Consider the following 23,845-nt stretch of genomic DNA (forward strand, 5'->3'; position numbering starts at 1 on the left):
CACTACAACAAGCCAAAAATGTATTTCATGAATCATAACACCACATAATACATTGTGGATGCTTTTGCAGATTAAAGAACATATACCAGTTTCAATACACTTTTACCAATTTAGTCTGCTAATTTAACTACAACACCAACTAAACAAGTAGTCGGATAGTTTTATGGCGAGAGGCATTCGTAGTAATATGAAAGGTGCCACTGAAGCAGGTCTGCAGGTTTTGGATGACACATTCAAAGCTTTTCCATAACTTCCTTTTCACTGCTCAGTCAAAGAACCTTGTTTTCAAATTAAATGAGTCTTAGGTCAGAGATTTTATAACTGCGAATACCGTGACACGCTGTGAACTATCAAGTAGGTCAATAAACACGCTTTTATAACTACTAACTAAATAACTGTTTAGACTATTGGTCAAATTTACCAATTAATTAAGAATTTGACTACTTTCGTGATGATTGAAATGTTAGAAAAGGTGCCCAGTTTCAAACACAAAACAATTAAGCATATAAAGAGATTCATTAGCTGAAGCCACACAACTGAAAATGTGTTTTTTTTGCTCCATTGTGATAATAGTCAATCCATATTGGTTATAAAAAGCAGTGCAGAAAATCAACACACTAAATAAAATGTGAAAGTGTTAGTTTTTTATGAACGAGTAGAAATGTTAAAGCCGCTGTCTGTAGATTTAATGGCATGTTAGAAGTGAAGTTGCAGGGGGAAAACAACTAAATACTGTTCAGCTCACATTCCCCACTGAAAGTATATAAGAGGACATTCAACATATTGACTCAATATAGAAGGGCTTGAGGAATATAAATGATTCTACAATAAAAAAAAATTAAAAAATTGTAATGAAATGAAAACATTTCTGCATCAAAGGTGAAACCCCACTACGAAACATAGTGTGCTTCTTATATTTGATCTCTGCAAATATATCTTCTTTCATCTTTACTACTGGATGTTTTAAACAAACATGCAAACCTCCTTTTAATGTCCAATCCGACATACTGTAAACCACTAAGCCATTCCTTCATGAACAGTCTATTGATAAAAGGAAGATAACTGCAGGGCGAGGCCCTTAAAATCAACATAACGCAACATTAACTGTACAAACCAGGGTTGAGGAATGAGATGGTAAAAAGTTCAGTTCAGTTGGTTTTTATCCATTGACCATTGATCCATTAAGCTTGTGTTCCCGTTTTACCTGTAGAGCTTCTGGATGGCGTGGGCGGCGGTCTTCCTGACGTACGGGGACAGGTCGGCTGCAGCCTCCTTGATGGCCAACATCATGATGGGGACGATGATGGGGACGCGGATACTGGACAAAACCCTCAGCGCACTTGCTCGGATTAACTGGTTTGGGTCCTGCCACATGGAGAAAGAGTTTAAGCATGAAAAAGTGGTAATTATTCATTAAATACACTTTAATGTGCACAATACACAAACATAAATATCTAAATTGACTTAAAAAAGGCTGTAAGATATTAAGGTAAAAAAAAAACAATACCTGGTTCACATCTATCAGTGTTATTTAATTTCTTTTGTTTAAGCACAAGGCATTACAGGTACCTTCAGGGCCCGCTGGAAGGTGCTGATCGAGAGCAAAGCCAGGTCCTGCTGCTCCTCTGCATACCTCACCAGGTACACATACACCAGCTTCTTTAGCTGCAAAGGACAATACCAGCAAAACTCAAGCAAATACAAGTGAAAACAGTTCAACAAACCAGCCGTGTTCAAAAACCTTAATGTGAGATGACCTGCGAGGTTTTCTTTGTTTCATACACCCATTAGAAGTTAGACAAAATGAACAATAACTCCGCGGCAGTTTCTTCTGTCAGGAAATGTAAGTTTATTGTTTCAAGGGGCTTTGAAAAAAAAATAGTTTGTACAAAAGTGTTCCTGTCTCGATTTTACAAGCTTGAAGACTTGATGTGAACATTGTTGTTTCAGGCAGAGCAGCGAGGTTATGCTTCTTTTTTTTGTTGTTGTTCCTATTTAAAAATGGCTACTGAATGATCTCCCCCCCCCCACTGTTCTCCCTCCTCTGTTCTTACAGGAAAGTCTGAGATAACATTTGTCCTGCTTTCAGACAAGTTTAACTGGAGATCAAAAGTCGCCCGTCTGCCGATTCACGTCAGCTATTAATAAAGAAGAAGAAGAAACTGAGCAGAGCCTGTGGATTCACAAAGAAAATGAAGAATAATTGGGTTGGTAAAAATGACGATTTACCTCAGGAACTATTTATGGTTTCATTTATGAGTTCATTCGAGCTCGAGGTCAAATTTAAGGTTACATTTTAGGTAGAATCAGTGAGAGCTTTAGCCAGTAATCAGTGCCATGCTTTCTAATGTAGCAGGTATCGACCTGCAGGGGAGCGCCACAGTTCTCAATCATGGTTATTGTCATTACTGTGGGAATTAACGGCATTACTCACTATAAAGAGGAGATACAACCCATCTGCCCTCAAGGATCTGGTTCCTATGACCACAAAGCTCACCAACAACTTCATATTTGACCCACTAAGTAAGCAGGAGTAAAACTGCCCAGCAAAAATTTGTATTTTTTTTTTTTTATAATTTCTCACACTGCTTGAGGCACAAATCAGCTAGAGCATGAACACTGATGTGTAAGGTACACTGCCAGTCAAAAGTTTGGACACACCTTTTCATTCAATGTTTTTTTTCTTTATTTTCTTGACTGTTTACACTGAAGATCGTCACTGAAGGAATCAAGACTATGAATAAACACAGAAAGATGTAGAAAACCAAAAAAAAAAAAAGCAAAGGGTGGCTATTTTGAATAATCTAAAATATAAAACATCCATCCATTTCACACTTATCACACTCATTACTAGATAATTCCATATGTGTTTATTCATAGTTTTGATGCCTTTAGTGAAAATCTAGAATATAAATAGTCAAGAAAATAAAGAAAATAACATAAATAAGAAGTTGTGTCCAAACCTTGCACTGGTAGTGTACGTGGCGTTAAAACCAGAGTCCAGAAATGATAAAAAGAAAATATATAGCCATGATTTTAACTCCTGCAACACTGTCAATAAAGTGTCGTTATGCTGGCGGTCTAATTAGCGGGGGATCGGCAGCGACTCGCATTGACGAGGACGGTGGAAAAAGAACAGGCCATTTTTAGCCAACGACACTGCAGCGGAGAGGAGAGTGGAAGACGGAGCAAGAAAACAGAACAAGACCTCACACTACCTTAGCAGCTGGTGTGTATGAGGCGGCAGAGAGGAGATGTGACTGTGGGCTCTCTTCTACCAATTACGTCCACCCACCTGCTCCCCTACCCTGCCACGAGCTTCTTCAGCTGCATGCCTTGCACACAGCGCCCGGACGGAGGCCCCCCGCTCACATGCTGCCCCTCACGGTACCCGATTATTCTGCTGCCGCTAATCAATATTCACAGGCTCTGGGCCCTGGGAGCCCCTCTTGAGCGGCTGCTTAATGTTCGGTCACTCGGTGGAATAGGCTGTGCATGAGTCCGTCATGGCTCACGCGGCGCAGGATTTAAAGCACGTTGACACGGGCCCATTGTGCCTTATGCTATTTTGATGCTGCTGCACTTGATGAGGAACTGCGATGGATTGAGCTGTGCTACTGCAGACTGATGAGAAAAAAGTACTCTAACACATATAAAGCGGATTTATCTCCAGTGAAAACCTCTATTAAAACTCCTGATGAGTCGCGCTGTGGAGTAGTGATTAGCACTCTCGCCGAACTCGCCTTACGGTCCGGACACAAACCGAGATTGGGGGGGGGGCATTCTATGTGGAGCGGGGCGACGGTTCTCCCTGTGTTAGTTGAGAAGGGGGGGGGGGGGGGGGGGGGGGGGTACTCGATAATCTAGATGCAATGGCTTCTTAAAAGATAAATTAATGTATTAATCACAGCGAGGAGACGCTACAATTTTGAGAACACAACAGCACTGACTTCAATACAGATTGTGTCAAAGCACAGGAATAAAAAGATTATCCTGCATGTCTGAACACAAATAAGGAGAATTGTGGTTTTCTTATGTGGAGAAATTTGATCAGGACTTTAAGTTGACTAGTTTAGGTCATCCTAATGGTACAGTCTAAAAAAAAGCCATGCATGTGGGGTCAATAGGTGACCTTAATATGCTGGTTCTGATGGATGTTTACTTTTTTTAATCAATACATTTAGTGTCCTCAGCTTGCTATTTAGTCTCTTCTCTTTCTATACAATTGACTTGAATGTTCAATGCCGTGACATGATTATGCATTAAATGGAGTTTAAACAAAACTAATATGAAATAAATTGTGTGTACAAGTCAGATGATCAGGAACAAAGTTTGAAGGATAAGGAAAATTCCCCAAATCAAGTCCAGGGTCACAATCGAAGGAGGAAAATGCCTAAATCAATTCCAGCAGCTGAAGAAGTGTTTTCATTGATCCTAATGGCATTTTCTCATTATTCTTACTCTACTGAACCCAAGTCCTTCACTTAACTGTTGTATCGTAACAAATACCGAAACGTTCAAGCGGATAACAACAAACTGATTTAAGAAAACTCTTTGATATAAAGCCACATGATCCAACAGTTTTTCTCTGTGAGGAAGTTTCTTCTTTCATGTGGCTTTTTAGGGAACACGCGTGCTTGGTCACACGAGAATAGAATTAATCATCGCAGCCAGCTGCAGCGAGGACGACAGCAGCTGTGATTTCTCAATAATGTCATACCTCGATGTTCTTGCTCGCAACGTTCTTCACGACAGCAGGAAACAACTCGGAGGCGTTCTTTCCTTTCGCAATGAGCTGGAATGGAAAAATAACAAATAAATCGAACATCAAGAAAAATTATACATCAATTTTGCTTAAAACATTTTATTTTAATAAAATGAACATTTCTAAGAGTTCCCATCGTGTACTTACGCCAACAATCCTCTTCATGGCCTCCAGTTTGAGTGACTCCTTGTTGCTTTCCAACATCTCTTTGAGGTCTTCATTCCTACAAACAGAAAACAAGGTGAGCAGCGTCCGAGAGGTCAAAGGTACTGCGAACGCTCCGCACACAAAACATCTGTGTCAGAGACTCCAGGGTCACACACAGGCTCCTGCTGGTCCATCCACAAACAAACAATGCGCCCAAGCAAGCAGCACCAGTTTCATTCCTCGCAATGTGACAGCCGCATCGCAACAATTTCTCCTAAAACTTTTCACATGACAATTCATTCCTCTACCGACGCCACAGAGCCGCTGCAAAACCGCCACAAGAGGATGTTTGTTCCATGCGGAGGCGGAGTAAGACAGCGCGCCACTTTAACGGAAATATCTCCACTACTGGAGATGCTCGTGTTTCCAGGTAAATCTGCACATTTGCAGGTTTTGGCCGACCACTGGTGTTTCCAGCAGTATTGACCTTCATCATTTTGAGAGAATCCTCTTCAGATACTGTTGCTACGACGCTGAGAAGGTTTGTATGTTTCCATCAGGATGAAGGTCTTAATTCAGTTTCTTTAGCACACTTTTTTACAAGAACAAAGATATGAAACACAACAGGATGTCAGATTTAATTCAATTAACTTGCATCTATTTACAAAGCTCAGATGAAAAAAAGCAAGTTTGCAGAAACCAGGATTATCATTTTCTTAACTTTGAATTTTGTCCACCATTTTCTAAAGTATTGGGAAGTATGACTTACAAATACTATGTACAAAATAACTCCCACATTGCATTCATTTATTTTTATTTACCATTTATGTGTTCATGTTCAGATTCTTTTTCCATTAGTAACTGATTTTATGCCATTTCAAAACTGTGGCACAACCCACATATTCAGCTCGACTGCTCATCCCACAAATGCATGTTGCTTCCAAATGAGGCAAAATTCAAATGAGAAATAAAAAGGACGATTCTGTCAAAGATTTATTGACAAATGAATCATGTGTTGCAAAGGAATGTACTAAAGATTAGATTAGACAAATTGCACATCAGCTCATGTCGGTCATTTTTAATTCTTTCCCCACACTAAACCATCTATACCCAATATTATCAGATACCCAACCTACAGCCACATAACGGCATTCATACACACAAACATGCTTCACTTAAATTCCAAAAGTTTGGTGTATAGCTTAAAGGTTGATAAACCGAAGTCCCTCTCTTGAACAGTTCTCAGATTTTCATCAAAATGAGAAACAATTTTTTGTTGTGGACTGACGTTCGGATTAGTAAGATCAGGTCAGATGTTTAAAGATAATACAACTAGTCTAAAAAAAAGTGTTGGTTCCATGACGTTGTAAGCTAAAGCCAAACTATGGCTCATGAAAGTATGGAATCTATTCTAATATTTAATACTTCAGACCAGCAATGAGATTATTAGAAAAATAAATAGATCTGGAACACCAACCAGAGCAATTAGTTTGCATTACTTTTCAATGCTAAAAGAACAGAAAAACACAAAACTTGTAACCGGAAAACGTGTCTTTTATAATACTAACGAGAAGAAAAAAAAGACCATGAATGACACATTTTATTTGAAAAACAAAATAGTGAGTGTTACTGTAGTGATATCAGCCTATCGAAAATATCACTGGGAAATCATATAAACAATGATTAAACTAAATCTAAAGCACACTGCCAAAAACCGTTGCTAAATTAAATTTGTATTTAAAGCCACATGGCTCCAGGGCTGCTCAGCAGAGAATTGTTTCTAGTTCCTTTCCTGCCTGAATCATTGTCATGGAACATCCTGCCTTGTACTGTACCGGTCTTTCTGTGCCTCCTTGGACCTGCTGCTGGAGTGGCGAGTGAGGGCCTGTTCCTCCTGACTGGGCTCAGGCTTCAGGGTGAGCTGTAAGGTGTCCGCAGAAACTAGCGCCGTTTTCATGGCCAACGCCGCCTCCGAGCGCAAAGACGCAATCCCAACATCCATACTGAACCGGACCCAAGGCCAGGCACTTTCACGTTTCCCAGACGGAAGAGAAGGTCAGGGAGGGTCTCTTGGCTTTATTTGCTGCCGTCTTCCCGTCTTGTTGGTAAATCTCAGAGCTGTGGACAAACAGCACAGGCTCTGCTGGCTTTGGTCCGGTCAGATCACCGCTTTCCTTCCTCTTCTGTCGGGCAGACCAAGTCACAAGATGCCCCGTCAGCTCACTAATGGCCAGCCATCCTTACGCCTCGCTGTCGTAATATCTCCCTTTTATGACCGCCGCTCAGCTCTTTCTGGATTGTTGGAGCGTTCTTCCTAAACATGTGGCCTTTCGTATGGAGAGTCCCACCTGCCTCCTGGCTCCGTGTGCGACTCTGCCCTTGTGTGACTTCGGTTACTTCCCTCTAGGGGAAAAAGGAGGGCCTTATCTACAGTGGTGGGTAAACACTGGGCTACTTTTCAACACCGCCACAGCACAATAATCCACTTTAGCCCGACACCAGCGAGAGCACATGCCCTGCCAAGCCTGGCCCACGAGGCCGGCTGCCCAGGCCTCCATCAGAGATAACGGCACCGAGCTGAATGTCAGGAAATACCCCCGAAGACCTGAGCGGCCTGGAAGGATTATGGAATCAGAGAAATTAGCCTCCTACGCCTTTTCCCGGGAGTAAATGGGAATGACTGAGTCATAACCGTGGTGAATTACCGGGCCGCCGTCATGTGAAAAGCGTTGAGTTTAGTTCACATTTCAAGCTGTGCGCACATTGCAACTTCTAGTAAATGTTATAGCTAAAGCGTGGTGCCGTTGCTCGTTGAGGAGGGATAAACTAAATTAATACGTGGCGTTTGCTGATAAGTAAAAAAAAAAGCAACTATTGATTTCCCAAGATCTTGGGTGTCTTTCCTCCCGTTTCCTTCAATATTGAATATCCACAGCAAGTCGTTTCAACTTGCAGCCGAACAGTAGGACAAATCCTGTTGTTTTACCCCCTTGTGAAAATACTTATATCAGTACTGCGACACAGGCTATTTATTTATTTATTTATTTATCATCAATCACAAGACAATAGTTTTCTTTTTAAACATGAAATATTTTGCGTTTGATTCAGTTTATTGAATAACTTGGAAAAGTGATGTTGGTCATTAGTTTAACAGGGTGACAATATAAACTATATGATAACAAGCCAAAATAAATGAATAAATCCTAAACCTAACAAAGTCATTTCTTTAACTTGAACTGCATTCGTTGTTTTTAAAACTTGGTGTAGAAGCAGCGTTAGCAGATATACAAGGAGCTGACTAAAAACATCTGAAGCATTGTCGTCCTTCCCATTGGCTTCGTCACCTAATTTCTTTTATTTGGTCTTTCTGCGCCCCGTCTGGCTCATTACGAGCGTCTCAAACCTTCTTTCCATCACCGCTCAGATTGATTGGATTATATTGCACACATGGCAGTTTCCTAATGATTATTTATCACAAATGAGCCACGTGTGTATTCATCTCATTTAATGCCATGCTGCGATATACGAAGACAAAATAGATTTCAGTCTATGACTTCTCATGATGTCAGAGATTTTAAACTGGATTTTACGGAGAGAAAACACAATGTTTGAAGGTCTCCTCCAACTTTTCACAGCTCTTCGTTGCCATCGCTTCACTTTTCTCACATAAGCATTTCGTCCCGACGGACGGCTCAATTTGCATTTGCAAATGATCTGGTAATCTTTTCGAGCATGCAAAATGAAGAATTCTAAACGGGACTAAAAAATATCAGTCCAGATATAATCGCAAACAGCTGAAGGAAAATGAACTGTGGAGAGATCAGTGCCTCTGTGTGGCTGCCCGTCTCATTATATAATGCTAACTGTGGTAAGAGACCGTCATCGCAATGTGATGTCAAACACAAAATCTCAGATTCACAACATCTTTTTCTTGGGTACCGACACTGGTTTGTAGTCAACCATTGAAGAAATACGAGTTATAATAATAACCTGCTGGATCAGTATTTCTATTTGTCAAGAATCATTGTTCAGTTCAAACAAAGTATTTGGTAATATAGAAAAAAAAATGTCTGTACTAAGCTGCAAACTCGAGAACCTTTGTGTGTAAAAAAAAAAATAAACCAGGTTTGTATGTCTCCAGTCTGTCTGCATGCCTGCCTACATGGCTGGAACATGCAAGTAAGCTGTGAAGCAACACTAAACCCCCCCAAGAATCCAACCTACTACAACAGTACCCTGAAATAAAATGACGCCAGTTTAAGGCCGTATCTGTCAGCCCAAGACTGAACATTCATTCTTGAGCTTGTAAATAATAGCATCTTGAGTCGGTGATAAGAAATGACTCGCATGTTTCCATGTCTTGCTGCTGAATGCCTGACACAGAGCTCTCAGTGACTAAGACGAAGCTGAAAAGTATTACTGGAATGTCGCTATTTCATTACCATTCATTTTCGCACAACTGACTCTAAAACGTATCTCCAAACAAGCGGAAGCTTCGATTCTCACTTGCATTTAATGGGCTTGTTTGTTGTGAAGGTAGAAACAGAAAACATCATTCATCCGTCGACTTGTGTTTTCTTTCTTGTCAAAATAAATGACTTACTGCCTCTCTAAACTGGGTATAGGGCTATTCTATTCTATTGGGTCATGTGAGATGATTTTAAAAGGGACATTTTACCATCGAAAGCAGCATTCAGGACTTGGTGAAATCAAAAAACCTATTTGTAGTTTCTTGCAGAGAGAAGCTGCCGTGAACACGAGAAGGCTTCTGTTTCTGCTTATAACTCAAACACACGAATAAACCTGCAGTCAGTGATTCTCCAGATGAAGAAACCAACAACCTCTGAGAGCATCACTCAGACAGCATGATGAGAGCAGAGCAGCAGAGATGCACGATCATTGACTTTTCAAGGAAATGCAAGCGTTTCCCTAATGATTGGGCTGCCCTCTAGTGGCAGGCTTTTGCAATGAAATTTAAAAGAAAACACACATGAGCAAAACTGGCAGTCAAGTTTCAATCTGGAAAAAACAACAACAAAGCTCTGATTATCAAAAGCTACAACCAGAAAGTCCTCTTTTCAATCTCACCTGGGAAACAGAGATTCTGACACTTTTCACATTGGATCAAAATGCTCACCTGAATGAGAATTCTCTCTGAAAAGAAGTGCAATAAAAACAAAACAAGGCCCCCAAAGGATGCAAATCTATCTCAAAAAAGTTGCAAACACACCATAATCACAGCTGATTAAAATTGGACACAAAACAAGTGTGAAGTCGAACCAGTAAAAGATCCACCACCAGAGGCACAAGGAGAATGTACAACAGGACATATCGTTGAATCCAACATATAAAATAACACATAGAAATGACCACTAAGAGTCGCACAACAAGATTAGATGGATTACATCAAAGATGAAAATAAAAAAGATAAAAAAATACTAATAGCTCTTGAAGATGGGATGCTGCACATGTCAGCCATTAAAGTTGTTTTGCAATTGGAGCCAGAAAAAAAAAAAAAAAAGGTACAAATTCAATATTGGCCTTTTCTAACAGTGGCTTTGTACAGGAGGTACGTCTGGACGTGGGATTCTGTGAATTGTTGAAATTCATCTCGTCCCACCTCCTCGCCACGTCTCACACCTCAGTGAAGTCAAAGTTGAAAAGAGAAACGAGCATTCACACTGAGGGGGCTTTGAAAAACATCCGATCTGCAGCGCATCTGGACCCGCAACTGGTCAGTGAGACGACCACGTGGTTAATCAGGAGCAGTGGTGAGAGACGCTCAAAGGTTCAAATCCCACTGCACACACTGCACAGACAACAACGGGGCAGGACGCTGCTCCCAGCATACTTAAGGTTAACGCTAAATACAATGGGATGAATACAGAGAAATAATTTCCCCAAGGGCATTACTCTTTCTTAACATCAATTCCTTCTCTAGTCGGAACCAAATCAAATACTGAGTGTTTTATCCACGTCCAAGGTAGCGCTCAACTGTCATGCACCCGGCCCACCACTAGTCGGTGCTACAGAGCCTTCCGACAGCGGGTAGTTTTTTGCTGAAGTCGACAGCGCTGCAGAAAATCCATTTTTCAGGACTCCGTCAGATAAAAACTGACAATGACGCTGCACAAACCATCAATCCGTTTATTAATTCGTATATCGACAGCAGCTAAGGCGGACAAGACAGTTTGACACCGTTTGAGCTCGTTTCCTTCCCATTCTGAGATTACACATCTCAAATTCTCAATGCAACAATAAATTGCTCCGAATACACACACGATCTATTACAAGTACGATATTTAAAACCTATGAAACTTGCAAAAATGTTGACTGTTTTCCTGATTTGAGACCAAATGTAAGTAAAACTTTCATTTCGTCATTCAGGGACATTAGTTGCCATTATTCAGACTGTAATAAGACAATTAAATTTGAGATACATGTGGGCCAGAAAGTGGGATTTGATCCACTTCTGTCTCCAGTGAGAATGAACGTAGTCTTGTTATATGTGGGACTGCGGGGGGGGGGTCTGCGCCCAGGGGTCACGTTTATTTACAACACGCGCCTGCTCGTGAAGGGGTGAATGATATTAGGAAGTATAAAAGTAGGTTCTAATATGAAAGGAAGGTTAATTTATTCCCTGAAGTCGCTCAGTAGGAACTTTCTTGCAGCAAACCGTCATTCGCCATCACCGCCTGGTGCGCGGATGCTGGCCTCGGATCACGTCGTTCACCCCGGGACTTCTCCAGAGGAAGCCCCCCGTCAAACTGCACCACAGGTATAAGGGGGGAAAAAAAACAAAAAACACCGGGCTGGCTTACTTTTTAAAGTCGGTGCTGAAGAGTCTGAAGGCGGCTCCGGTGTTGGAGGAGGTCAGGGTGTTCTCCTGCCCCGCTTCCACCGCAGCCTCCGCTCCTCCCTGGTCGTTGTAAAGAGCTCCGGACGACATGTTCCGCTTCGAACCGACAAAAAGTCACCGTGCCGAGACACACGAAAAGAAAAACACTCATAAACGTACCGGTATGCCGGGGTTACGTGGCTTTTTAAAAGCTGCAGCGGAGCAAAAACTTCTTCCAGATTTCAGCAAGTTTTCACACGCAGCAGCGGAAGTGTGAGCTGGACAAGTTGGTGTCACATGACGGACCCTCAGCCGCCCCGGTGTAGATGTACAACACATAGACTCCGTATTGTTCTAACGTTATCGTCAAACGTCAACGTTCAAAGAGCCGCAGAGCACGTGTTAACTGAAGCCGATTCATAGCAGGGAAATCTTTTTAAGAAAAGTTCGTTTTTTTTTATAAACAATTACCAAACACATGATCAAATGTATGTATATCTATCGAAACTCTAACTACACCAATGCCAGTAAAAATATTTTTCATTTTTAACATCACATGTTAGATTAGAAATCCAAATGAGAAAGAAATGTCAGTGCTCAAAATTCTGTTACTTCACCAATGTATTGAATAACATTTTCAACAAAGTTAGAAGCGAAAAGTGATTAGTTAGTAAAAAAACATATTGAATGAAAAGTTTAAGAAAATTCAAAGTAAAAAAAGACATACATTCGGAAGAGATATTTGGCCAAAAATAAACACGGATTGACTAATGGGTCATCTTGACTTACTATGCCAAAACAAATTTAAAAAAAATAAATACAGAGAGATACTCATTCCCATCTCATGGATATACTTACATTAATAGTTAAGAAATCACAATATGAAAAGGTGTTGCACAAAGTTGAAAAGTTTAGATAATCATGCCCATATTTTGTTGATTCATTGAAGATCAAATAGAGCTGTCTGAGGCCCATGAACTAAAATGAGTTCGGCAGCCCTGCAACAGAAGATTACAACCATGTCTACAATTTTATCAGTCCAAAATTTCGTTTCTCTTTAACTGTAACCGCAGGACGTGACGTAGCCTTCACTTCCGCCTCACTTCACGTCACGTCACAGTGAATCTGCTGTTGGTGTCCAATCACCTCCCGGATACTATCTCCGAACAGTCAACAACTGACTTCACCTCCGACAGTGTCAGCTACTCCGGCGCTTTCTTCGTCTTTTAAGTGCCCTCGCTAAAAGTTTAATAATATTTATCTCTCTTGACACGCATTTAACGGAATCATCTCGAGCCGTCCTGTCAGGAGAATGTCAGATTTCGACAGCAACCCGTTCGCGGAGCCGGACTTAAGCCACCCGTTTCAGGTAACGTTAGCTTTGCTAAGTTAGCCACATTAGCTTTATTTCCCCACACCAAGTGTCCAGAAAAGTCTGGAAATGCTCAGTCCCGGTGGAGGTGCTGTCACCGGGCTGCGTGGATACAAACTGCTAACCCTTCAACTGATTGGACGTGTTTATAAGCACTCTCACGTTAAGTTGGCACAGTTTGTGTGGAACAGTACAAAAAAGTTGTGTTAGCCTTCTTGATAATAACATAGTCATCTGCAGTAGATTGATTAAAACTTCCCTATTTTCCTCTCTGTTCCTTTTACTTAAAGGGATCGACTTTCTTTATTAGGCCAGTGTTGATTCGCCTCATGAGATTTTTCTAAATCGTTAATATTTAATTATTTCGTGACGCACCTGGTTGCAGCAACATTTTGCTGCATGTTTGTAGCCCTGATGTATTTAATTGTGCAGGAAAATGTTAATTTAATTATTTAGATGGTAGCAAATGACAGCAGATTCTATTTAATGGCACGTGCATTATGGAAAAAAAATGAAATGTTTTTAGCAGGAAATTATTCACATTTCTGCCTTAAAATGTGCATAAATTAGGGTCCAAATGTCCTTTACATGTTAAAATGAGAGAAATGCATGTCTTTTAAATATAACTTTTTTCAATTGTAGTTGTACTGTTTTCATGCTACTTCAGAATTAATGGTTCAAGTCATGTCAGGGTTAAAAATGTTTTTTGAAAAACAGATCTAAATAGTCCTGATTTTTTTCAGCACATTTTCTGATGTTTCATCTGTAAGTGATTAAACTGAAAGATCAAGAGTTTTTTTTTTTTTTTATAATAGCCATTTTGGTGAGAAAATACAGATTATTGTTGCTTGAACTTTCTTGCAGAAACTTGGTGAGATGCTTATGGCTCAGTGTGGCCGTACAGACTCAGGATGAGCGAATCATTCACGCAGCCTCATTAACATACTGACATGACTAGTGAACTCTTGCTTGTCCTGCCATTTTTTTTTTTATTTAATTTTTTTCCTGCCGTTTCTTTCCCGTCGCCCGAGGTCGGCCGGAGCCTGGTTGGAATCTCTCAGCTATTCGTCAATAGTTGATGAAATCATATGGCGACATGTGGTGCCCGGCGCTCCGCTGGCTCCTTTTCCTGCTCGTCTTCATCACTTCCAGTCATGTCTCAGATTGCCCGCTCGAGTTTTGTCCCCATTTTTTGCAGGATGTGTGCTACTTGCCAAAATTAGGCTCCCGTGTTGTTTAATTAAAAACTCTTGTGATGGAGTGCAGACATCACACTGTGAATGGCTGTGGGTTAATCAGATTAGGGAATGAGGTAGCAACAGACTCAGTCTGGTCTTTATAGTATTGAAATGTGGCGTTAATAATCCTGCACGTGCTTCACTGGCACGTCAAAGACAATGTAAATGTTGGACTGCCCAAACTGGTTTCTTACTAGTAAGACTTTGTTTCATCTGGGCGTTTGGGCCATGTTGTGATAGTGAAAGAGAGGAGGTATACTAAGGTGTGGCAGGCAGATGAAGCTTGTTCTTTGTAGGTTAACAATTCAAATATACAGTGTTTCTAGGAAGTGATACAGAATGTCAGGGCAGAGGTTTTGAAAACGCACTTATCTGGTTTGATTGATGTCAGTTGGTCAGTAATGTAGGACCCAACAGCTCTGGTTTCATCAGGAAAAGCATCCAGCGTTAAAAAAAACATTGAAAAAAAATTGTGAACGTGCAAATCACAAGATCCGCTGTGGAGCGTGGCTGAAAAGAGGAAGAGGAGGAACTGACCAATGCCACAAAGTTTGGCTTAATATGTAACCAAAACTTGTGTTCATGACGTGCAACAAGTGCAATCATCTGTAGTATTTTTTATTTTATTTTTTTATGTAGATGCGGTTCGCAATGAGTCCTTGTGTGAATATGCATGCGTTTGTTTGGCTGTGGCACTCGGAGCGGGATTAAACTTTAAACCGTTACTGTCCGCTGAAATATTCATGACCCCGGTCTGGTGACAAGTGTGCGGCAGTAGAAGGGGAGATGCTCCTAGAAATTTAAGAGTCGAGGAGAGGACGGCGCCGAGGCCGGGGTCCCGGGCAGCACTTGAGGAATATGCAGATCGGATGTTGATCTTGACGAGCAGTTTGAATGAAACCGGTGACGCCAGCTGATGGTGAGCTCACGAGTGGATACGGTTTTTTATTTTATTTTTATTGCTTATTTACTTTCTTGTGACGCTTTCTGCCTATAAAAGTCTGAAAGTGTTTGTTCAAATGTGTTGTTGTCTCCTTGCTGCAACCTTTTGTCTCAAAGCTTCAGCGGCACTTAGAAATAAAAGAAGACACTGTTTTTTTTTTGTCTTCCTCTGCCAAAAGTCTTCCAACTACCCCCCCCCCCCCCCCCCCCGTTGCCTGCTAATGCCCAGGAGCTAGATTATTTATAGCCGCCTTCCTGTGGAAATTATTGGAATCATCCCGTCTTTGCCGCTATTGAATTATAGGCCTGTTGCTGGGTTGTTGGCTTTTTTTTTTTTGGGTTTAATAAAGAGTGGTTTGGTCTCAATCTGGCGGATTAATGGAGGCTTTTCACGCTCGTACGAGCCACGACACTTCTGCAGCCGTCCTCGGCTGAAATGCAGACACAAGACATGACGGAGACGCCTGTTCTGGCAACAAAACATAATTAGTATTACTTCACAGGAGCGAAGTTAAACTTGAAGCTCTCTTATCTCAGGCTGTTGCTGTTTTTGTTTCAGGATCCGTCAGTGACACAAGTGAGACCCGCGGCCCCTCCGGGCTTAGAGGAGTATAATCCCTTCACGGAGGTCAAGTCGGTGAGTTTCCAGACGTTTTACACTTTCACTACTCGTAGATTAAGCAGGTCGACGTTTAAGGGAAGCTTTTCACCTGAAGGGAACTTAATGTTTCACTCAATCACATTATTTTTTATATCTTCATCGAAGCACAGATGGATAATTAGAAGGGAAGCCTCCAGTCTTTTGTCAGACTTGTCATACTCGTACACGCCGTCTCATCTCTGATCAGCTTCCGTGACTCGGGTTACTACAACAGTTCCCTCCTGTTTTATTTTGGGGTTTGTTTTTTTTAATTAGTTTGGGTGCTCACAGTATTTGTGGCCCACAGTGTCGGACAGGTTGGTGCAGCTTACTTGAATGAACAAATTCTCATCGTCTGGCTCACTAAGCAGTTTTCAAGTTGAATCGGATCACGTTTGCGACAATCTGCATGGATCCAGGACAGTAGACGCAGGATCAGCATTTAGACTTTGTCGTATTTTTACCGTTTGTCTCCAAGATAATTGTTTTTGCTCTTTATCTCACGGTTTAACTCGTTGCATAATAATGTGAATAACATTTTATTTTCTACTTCTGTAAATGCAAACTATCTCTTGGGTCTTACTTTTTTCAAGGCCCAGAACATAAAAGCGAAAGAAAAAAAACAGTTAATCACTTTTTTTGCTACATTCAATTCTGATTAAATGTCAATAGTAGGAACTCAAATGGAAAAACAAAGTATATATACAATTCACACTATAATAATCCAATGAGAACTTTGCAGAGTTACCCTCTGCTGTTGGTTTTAAACAGATGGGTTTGAATTAAACTGCCAGTTCATTACAAAGATGCTTAATTAATGAATTATTTCTCAAACAGATTGAAGGCCAGAGGCTATAAAAGCCGAATCACTCAAGCTGGAGGATAAGAACCCACGTAGACGCCGCCTCCCTTGTTTCCACTGCCTTTTTCTAGAAAGTATCAACACATTGAAATCTTCTTTAAACGTTTCCTGCAGACTTTCAAGCTGGATTAGGTTTCGTCAGCTTTGTGTGCGCGTGTCCCGTTGCACCAAGTTATAATAAATTCCGTTCTATAATTGTAAAGGAGTCATATTTTTACTGTACACTCTTTTCTAATGTTCCTAATTTCTTAGATATTTAAAAGAGCAAAGTTATGCTGGGCTAAAGACATCCTCCTGAATAGTAGTTAAATATGCAACCGTGTCATTGAGTGTTGCCATGGTTACTGTACTTTCAGATTAGAATTTAACGATGCTCTTTCTATTATTCCACCCAAATTTAATCAAGCGCAACTTTTTGTTTTCCTTTGGAAAAAAAAATGTATGTGGCATTTGCAGATCCCACCTGCCGTTATTCAGAAGCACAGCGGTTGTTCACGTGTCATTTTATGTCGTTTTCCCTTCATTTTTATTTATTTTTTTGTGCCTAAGACTTCTGCCCCGCTGTTGCAGTTCAGTCTTTTACAATGGCGATAATGTTGTGTCGTTCGTGCGGTCACCTATCAAGCTCTCTGGCGCTTCCTTCACAGATGCCGGCGGGGATGGCGCCCAAGGCCGGAGGCGCTGCCACCAACATACAACCCGCCATCATGAAACCCACCGAGGAGCCCCCGGCCTACTCGCACGCTCAGCCTCAGGTACGACTCGCCTCAGCCCGGGGGGGCCCCTGCGGCCAATAAACCGCCCCGTTTTCACGACTTTGTGCTCGTGGGGAAGAAGAACGCCAACGTGAGCAATCAGGACAAAGACACTTGAACTGAAATGAGACGCTGCGAGTGAACGATAGCAGCGGGTGAAACAAAGCAGAGGGACAAGACGGCGTTGCTGTATCTTCGCGTGTGTATAAGCATGCGGGCCGGGCCTTTTTGCACCTCGAGGTTTCTCCCAGCATCGCCAGCAGAGGCTCCGGGCGGCGTAACGACGGCAGAAAATGTATTAACACGACAGCTGGTTTCACACGGAGGCTGAGCACCGAAGAGCGGCCCCGCAGGAGGTGGCCATGTGGAAATTCTCTCTCGCCGAGCTCGCCGGCGTCGGGAGAGAAATCGCGGCCGGTGGAGGAAATAACTTGTGATGCGGCATCTCGTTTGTGAGACGGACTCCTGGGAACACGTTGTTATGATGTCTGTCCCCCTCCTGCTGCCGCCGCCGCACAATTGGATTTATACCAAAAGCAAAAAAAAACAAAAAAAAAAAACACATTTTCTCTTGAGCTGAATATATATTTCAAAAGTCGGCAAAGCTGTACTCGGACCACGGTGATGACATTGGCTGTGGTTGTGTTTTGCAGGAGCAGACGCGAGCAGCCACTGAGCTGCTGAAGAGGCAGGAGGAGCTGGAGAAGAAGGCCGCAGAGCTGGACCGTCGGGAGCGGGAGATGCAGTCGCTCAGCGCTTCAGGAGGTCAGCGGGAGACGACAACACGAAGACATAATCACGTTTTAACGGATTCTGTTTTGAATATTCTGTGCCATTTTGTATCGATAAACGTTGATTCACTCAACAAATGGATATACTCCCTTTGTAGTTTTTAACAATGGTAGAGACATGCTCTCGTAGTGAAATTGGATTGTTACGAACACCAGAGATTTCACAGCTGCTCCACAGATACCAGGAGCAGAAAACAGCGTGTTACTATGGTAACGCGCCTCCTGTGCACAGTGACTTTTCTTCACTGTGTGTGGTCATAGCAGTGTCAAGAAATTGGAAACAGTATGAATAGAACTTGTGTGATTCCGTCCTCAGTGTCCTGATAGGGTCAGACTGACGCGCTCAATTCATTTTCGACAAACTGCTGCTGAATCTATATCTTTTGTCGCACGCAAGTTTTTTTTTTTTAACTGATCTCTCGTTGGCGCAGGAGAGCAGCGTATGAAGCGTGGATTCACATTCTTCATTCTCCTCCTCCAGGCAGGAAAAACAACTGGCCCCCCCTCCCGGAGCAGTTCCCCGTGGGTCCCTGTTTCTACCACGACATCACCGTGGATATCCCCGTAGAGTTTCAGAAGACGGTCAAAATCATGTACTACCTCTGGATGTGTGAGTGTTTCCCTTTAATCCATGCCACACTGGTTTTCACTGCTCCCATCACAATGACTCAGTGTTTGTTGAAGGGAGTAAAGAGTGCAATGAGATATTGAACGCTACTTTTTTTATTAAATTCCTTTATTCAAAATAATATTTCAACTTCTCCGCCCCGTCTTTCATAACGTCGAGATAACTGGCAACTTTGCAGTACTTCCAAATACGTCCGAAATGCTATTTAGACGTCTTTAAAAAAAGTTTAGTTCACTCATCACTTCTGGAAAAAAAATAATAATAATATTGTACAGTTTATTCTTCAACCGACAAATATTAATCCAAGTCTTGAAATATAATTAAGAGATTTGTTAATAGATAATTCAGCAATATAAGGATTATTAGCTGCAGCCCTGCCTTCTTCACGTTGAGCTTTTCGGGCGTCGTCCTGTTGGTTTTACTCTTCAGACACTTTGTTTAAATGCCTCGAAGCTGAGCTGCTTTTTAATGACCTGCTGCTGAATAGTTAATGATGGCGAGCGTTTCTCTGCAGGCATGTTCTTATGGATTGTTTCCATGCCTTTATTGTGAAAATATAACAGAACTACTTAAAAAAATAAAATATATCCATTCTCGTGAAGGTTTATTGTAAATTTCTAATAAATGGCTCACTTTAGTGCGTAAACGCAGCCCTGCAACCAAAGCCTTTCTGACTTGTTTCATGCAGCTCATCACACCTCCCTGGACACATAAACAACCTCTGGTGTAATGCATTGCTTTACAACGCAGGATTAAAAACACTCATCTCAATCAATTAGCTGCTAAAAATAATAATCCCAATTCGTTATGAAAGAGAGTCCTGGATGTTTTATGAGGAGTTCCTCCTGACGCTGCCGGCTGGTGTCACGGTTGAAGCGGCGTGCAGCAGTCCTCCGTGTCCTGCCAAGTCCAATCCGGGATTGGAAGTGCAGGAAACGCAGACGCTTAATATTTCAACGTGCAACTCGGCGCAGGACGTTTTAATAATTCATCGTCGGTACCGTTTGTTCTCGTGGCCCCTGACGGAGTCATTGTGGTGTTCGGGTCAGACCGGAGGGATTTTACACTGCGCGGTGAAATCTGACATCAGTGTGTGGAGAGAGAGCGAGAGAGAGAGAGAGAGAGCTCTACTTTGCTTAAGAAGGAGGCAACAGAGTAGACTTTCTTTGTTTTCCTTAAACATTAATCTGAAGGCTCCGGCCCTCTGAAGTCTGCAACCTTTACACAATCATCTGACCCAGGCGCTGCGCGGAGCCACATGACTGCACGCCATGCGTTTGTCATGTGGCTCCTGGATTCCTGTCCAGCCCGTTCACTGTACCGCAAGTGTGATTTCACCACCAGGAGGGGTTGCGGGGAGAAGAAGCATTTTTTTTTCTGTTTTAACCAGAAAGTAACGCTTGTTTTCTCAGGAAACGTCTCCTCCAGGCCGTGTGACGTTACGGTGTTTTCAGACAATGGAGCCTTTGTTCCTGTAGCGTTCTGCACAGAGAGAACTCGATGCAGAACGCGCTTCGTCATTTCATTTTCGCTCAAGGACGCAAAAGGACGTTTTGGTGGAGTGCTGTTGTTGCTTGGTGTTCCTTTCTGCTGCGTTCCTCTAAGTAGATAGTAGCCGTGGCTCCTCGGAGCGGTCGCATTGTTGACTCACTTGTACGTCTCAACCACAGATTCAACCAAAGACGACATCTTGAACTTTAGTCTGAGATTGAGGGACAAAACTGTACAGCAGTAGGAAAACTCCAGCGGGTTAGAAGGAATGAAAAAGTCAATGATTGTGAGTGTGATGAGCTGCATTAAACAAGTCGTAAAGGCATAAAGGCAACGTCTAAATAGCCTGAGATGATCCGGAAGAGATATTAATCATAACTAATGAACTTTTTAAAGCTCCCGATGACTTCTGATTACTACTATCATATTGTTTATTTACAAATATCTCCTTTAGAATGAGCATTATTTGTAGCTTCAGTTGACGCAGATCTCTGTTACTGTTTTACTCGGCGTCTTGTTTACTGGGGGAGGAGCGCCTCATTAATCCTAAACTAACTGAAAGTAATTCTGTTAGACTGTATCTACAATCCTTTTAATGAATCACCGGCCGTAAACAAACGGTGGCTCATCTTTGGACGTCCTGTCTGCTGCTGCTGCCGGCCGACTCGAGAGCCTCTGAATTTATTCAGATATTAACTTCCAACAAGTTGTTGACAGTTCCACATTTTCCTCCTTCAGTTCAGACTGCAGTTACTCACCGCTCTGCTGCATCGTTTCCTCCTCAGTCCACGCCGGGACGCTGATGGCGAACCTGATCGGCTGCCTGGCCTGGTTCATCGTGGACGCCAGCCGCGGCGTGGACTTCGGCCTGTCCATCCTCTGGCTGCTGCTCTTCACGCCGTGCTCCTTCGTCTGCTGGTACCGACCGCTTTACGGGGCCTTCCGGTAAACGGCACAAATCATAAAAAAATAAATTATCATTTGTTTTCACACGTCGCAAGAAAAAAAAAACGCCCGTCCTGACGTTTCTGCTTGTTTGTTCTTGCGCAGGAGCGACAGTTCATTCCGATTTTTCATTTTCTTCTTCGTCTACATCTGCCAGTTTGGCGTCTACGTCATTCAGTGTATCGGCATCTCCGGTTGGGGAGCCAGGTGAGACTTTCTTTTAGTATTGAAATCACAGGGAACAAAATATTCCATTAAGGTAAATTGTCAATTGATGTGGAAGCAATGAAAGTGATTAAGGTCAAAGATTAATACATTTAGGACTTTATTCAAAACGCCGCTAATCCAAACCCTTTTCTATCCTCTAAGTTGGATGTTTGCCTTTAGAACTGTCTGCAGCAGGTCGTTTGCTGCAGAGTTCGTCTGAAGGATTCTGACGGATAAAGAAATGTCCACTGTGGTTCAGGTTGTCAAGACGAGACTTTTTGTGTTGCTTTTTCAATCATTTCCTCGTCCTCAGCGGGTGGATCTCGGCTTTGACCGGGCTGAACAAGAGCGTCCCGGTGGGCATCATCATGCTCCTGATCGCTGCCCTCTTCACCTCGCTGGCCGTCATGTCCCTCGTCATGTTCAAAAAGGTAGCCGCGTGCGTTCTAAATCGGGGAAACGGTTCAAACAAGGAGGCCTCTCGCGGCTTGTGACAACTTTTCTCCTCGTTGTTTTTTTTCCCCCCACCTCAGGTCCACGGCATGTACCGCACCACAGGCGCCAGTTTCGAGAAGGCCCAGCACGAGTTCGCCAGCGGCGTCATGTCCAACAAGACGGTCCAGACGGCGGCTGCGAACGCCGCCTCCAGGGCCGCACAGGAATCCTTCAAAGAGCAGATCTGATGGGGCCGGGGAGGTCCGTCCTTTCTCCCTCCCTCCCTCCCTCCGTCCATCTCAACATCATCTTTGAACACGGGAGCGATCTTCTGACGAAGTTTGAAGGCTGATCTGGGACATTCACACAGTTGGTCGCTCTGCCTCTCAACCAGCGTGCTCAGTTTTACTTTCTGTGTTTGTGTGCATGTGTGTTTGGCCAAGTCCATGAATGTGTGCCTTTTTGTTTTTTGTTTTCTAAATGTTGTTGCCGCCTTGTGGCCTGCCTGTCTACCGCTGACAGATTGTAACATAGCTGAACTGGTCGTCTCTCGCTCTATAAACCAGGTGAGGCGTTTCTGTGCATCCCCACACCAGTGAAGTCTTCTGCATCTAAGCCTTCATTTGATCTCTCAGCCTGATCCCCACTTCTTATTATAATCTTAATTTATTACCGGTGAAATGGAAGTCGACTTTCAGTTCATGCACATGTAGCTGGAGTGCATAACTTAACACTACTGCCCCCTGGTGGAGGAACGTTGTATTGCTAAAGATGAATGCTGTGCATTCCACTTCACCGCCTCCTTGCCTTCTAACTTCTTTTTTTTTTTTTTTTTTTTTTGCTTTGCTTTGCTCAGAATTGGGTTTTCAAAAAGTGCAAACTTTTCACTTCTTTGAAAGGATGCTTCACACAAAATCTATTTTTAAGTAACAAACAATCAATGGAGACTGTAGAAGCCCAGAACAAAATATCACACATACAACCAACAAATATTTAATGGCTTATTTAAATCTTTGATTTCAGAGTGGCCTTGTTCCATGGAAATGTTCGAACATTATGGGACAGTTTGATCTTTGGTTTTAAAAAAAAAAATAAAAAAAAAGTCTCAAGCTATGGATGGATCGAATCAGTTTTTTATCCGATTTTTTTTCTAAAAATGCACGAAGTGGATTTAATTTGGACAAACTGACGTAAGCTGACCATAAATCTCAGTCTTCTCTCCTACAACATTGTCTGATACACAAAAAAAAAAAAAAAGAAAGATTTTGAATGGAGTGTTGGCACAAATTTGCTTGAAAACCTTTGCCTATTTAATCTACACATCTAATGTTAACTCACAACAAGTTGCACTTGAAAATCTGGTTATTTGTTTTTGTCAATGGCGGGATATTTTCTCTTCGTGGCCTCATTAACAAAGATGGTTTGCTCCTATTTCCACGTGCGCACCAGCCGAGTTTTCACACTAAGTCTGCCTTCTTGTGTCTTTTCCTCAGAGTCACATTATTGAAAGTCACTAAACCACAAAGAGATACACTATTATCTGTATATGCAGATGCATGTTTATACAGTTAAAGTAATTTGTTTCTGGCTGTTATCAGTGCTGGAGATTTACCTCAGCTTTTTACTCAGGATACTTTTACTCACGTGACGAGGTTAAATTAAGATTGTTAAAGACCCTATCCAGCCTATCCTCCGCTGTCTGGCTGTCCCCTGGGTTTTCAAAACAAAAGATGTAAATGAGCTGATTGCAATACAAGACGTTAAAAAATAAAAGTACTGAACTCCTTTT

General features: G+C 42.2%; 2 protein-coding genes across 3 annotated transcripts in view; one reads left to right on the plus strand and one right to left on the minus strand.

Annotated features, from left to right (window-relative positions):
* The window catches only part of ap3b1a (adaptor related protein complex 3 subunit beta 1a), a 63,989-nt gene extending 51,958 nt beyond the window's left edge, over nt 1–12,031 (minus strand). The window contains exons 1-5 of one of the 2 annotated variants that reach the window (XM_080476647.1): nt 11,734–12,031; nt 4,913–4,988; nt 4,721–4,795; nt 1,570–1,665; nt 1,205–1,365 (exon numbers count right to left, since the gene is read on the minus strand). In XM_080476647.1, the coding sequence (XP_080332773.1) occupies nt 1,205–1,365; nt 1,570–1,665; nt 4,721–4,795; nt 4,913–4,988; nt 11,734–11,861 (536 nt within the window). In that variant the 5' untranslated portion in view covers nt 11,862–12,031. Of the gene's footprint in view, nt 1–1,204; nt 1,366–1,569; nt 1,666–4,720; nt 4,796–4,912; nt 4,989–6,747; nt 7,298–11,733 lie in introns of those variants that run through there. The other variant, XM_080476646.1, reaches the window with a different exon arrangement.
* An 835-nt stretch (nt 12,032–12,866) lies between these two features.
* On the plus strand, nt 12,867–23,845 carry LOC308118030 (secretory carrier-associated membrane protein 1-like). The gene is made up of 9 exons (XM_080477233.1): nt 12,867–13,119; nt 15,862–15,939; nt 17,452–17,559; nt 18,213–18,324; nt 18,832–18,960; nt 21,255–21,414; nt 21,520–21,621; nt 21,935–22,052; nt 22,155–23,845. Exons 1-9 carry the CDS (start codon nt 13,063–13,065, stop codon nt 22,302–22,304), a joined length of 1,014 nt encoding a protein of 337 aa, XP_080333359.1. The 5' UTR covers nt 12,867–13,062; the 3' UTR covers nt 22,305–23,845.

Source organism: Lipophrys pholis, assembly GCF_963383615.2.
Source record: "Lipophrys pholis genome assembly, chromosome: 12".
NCBI lineage: Eukaryota > Metazoa > Chordata > Actinopteri > Blenniiformes > Blenniidae > Lipophrys > Lipophrys pholis.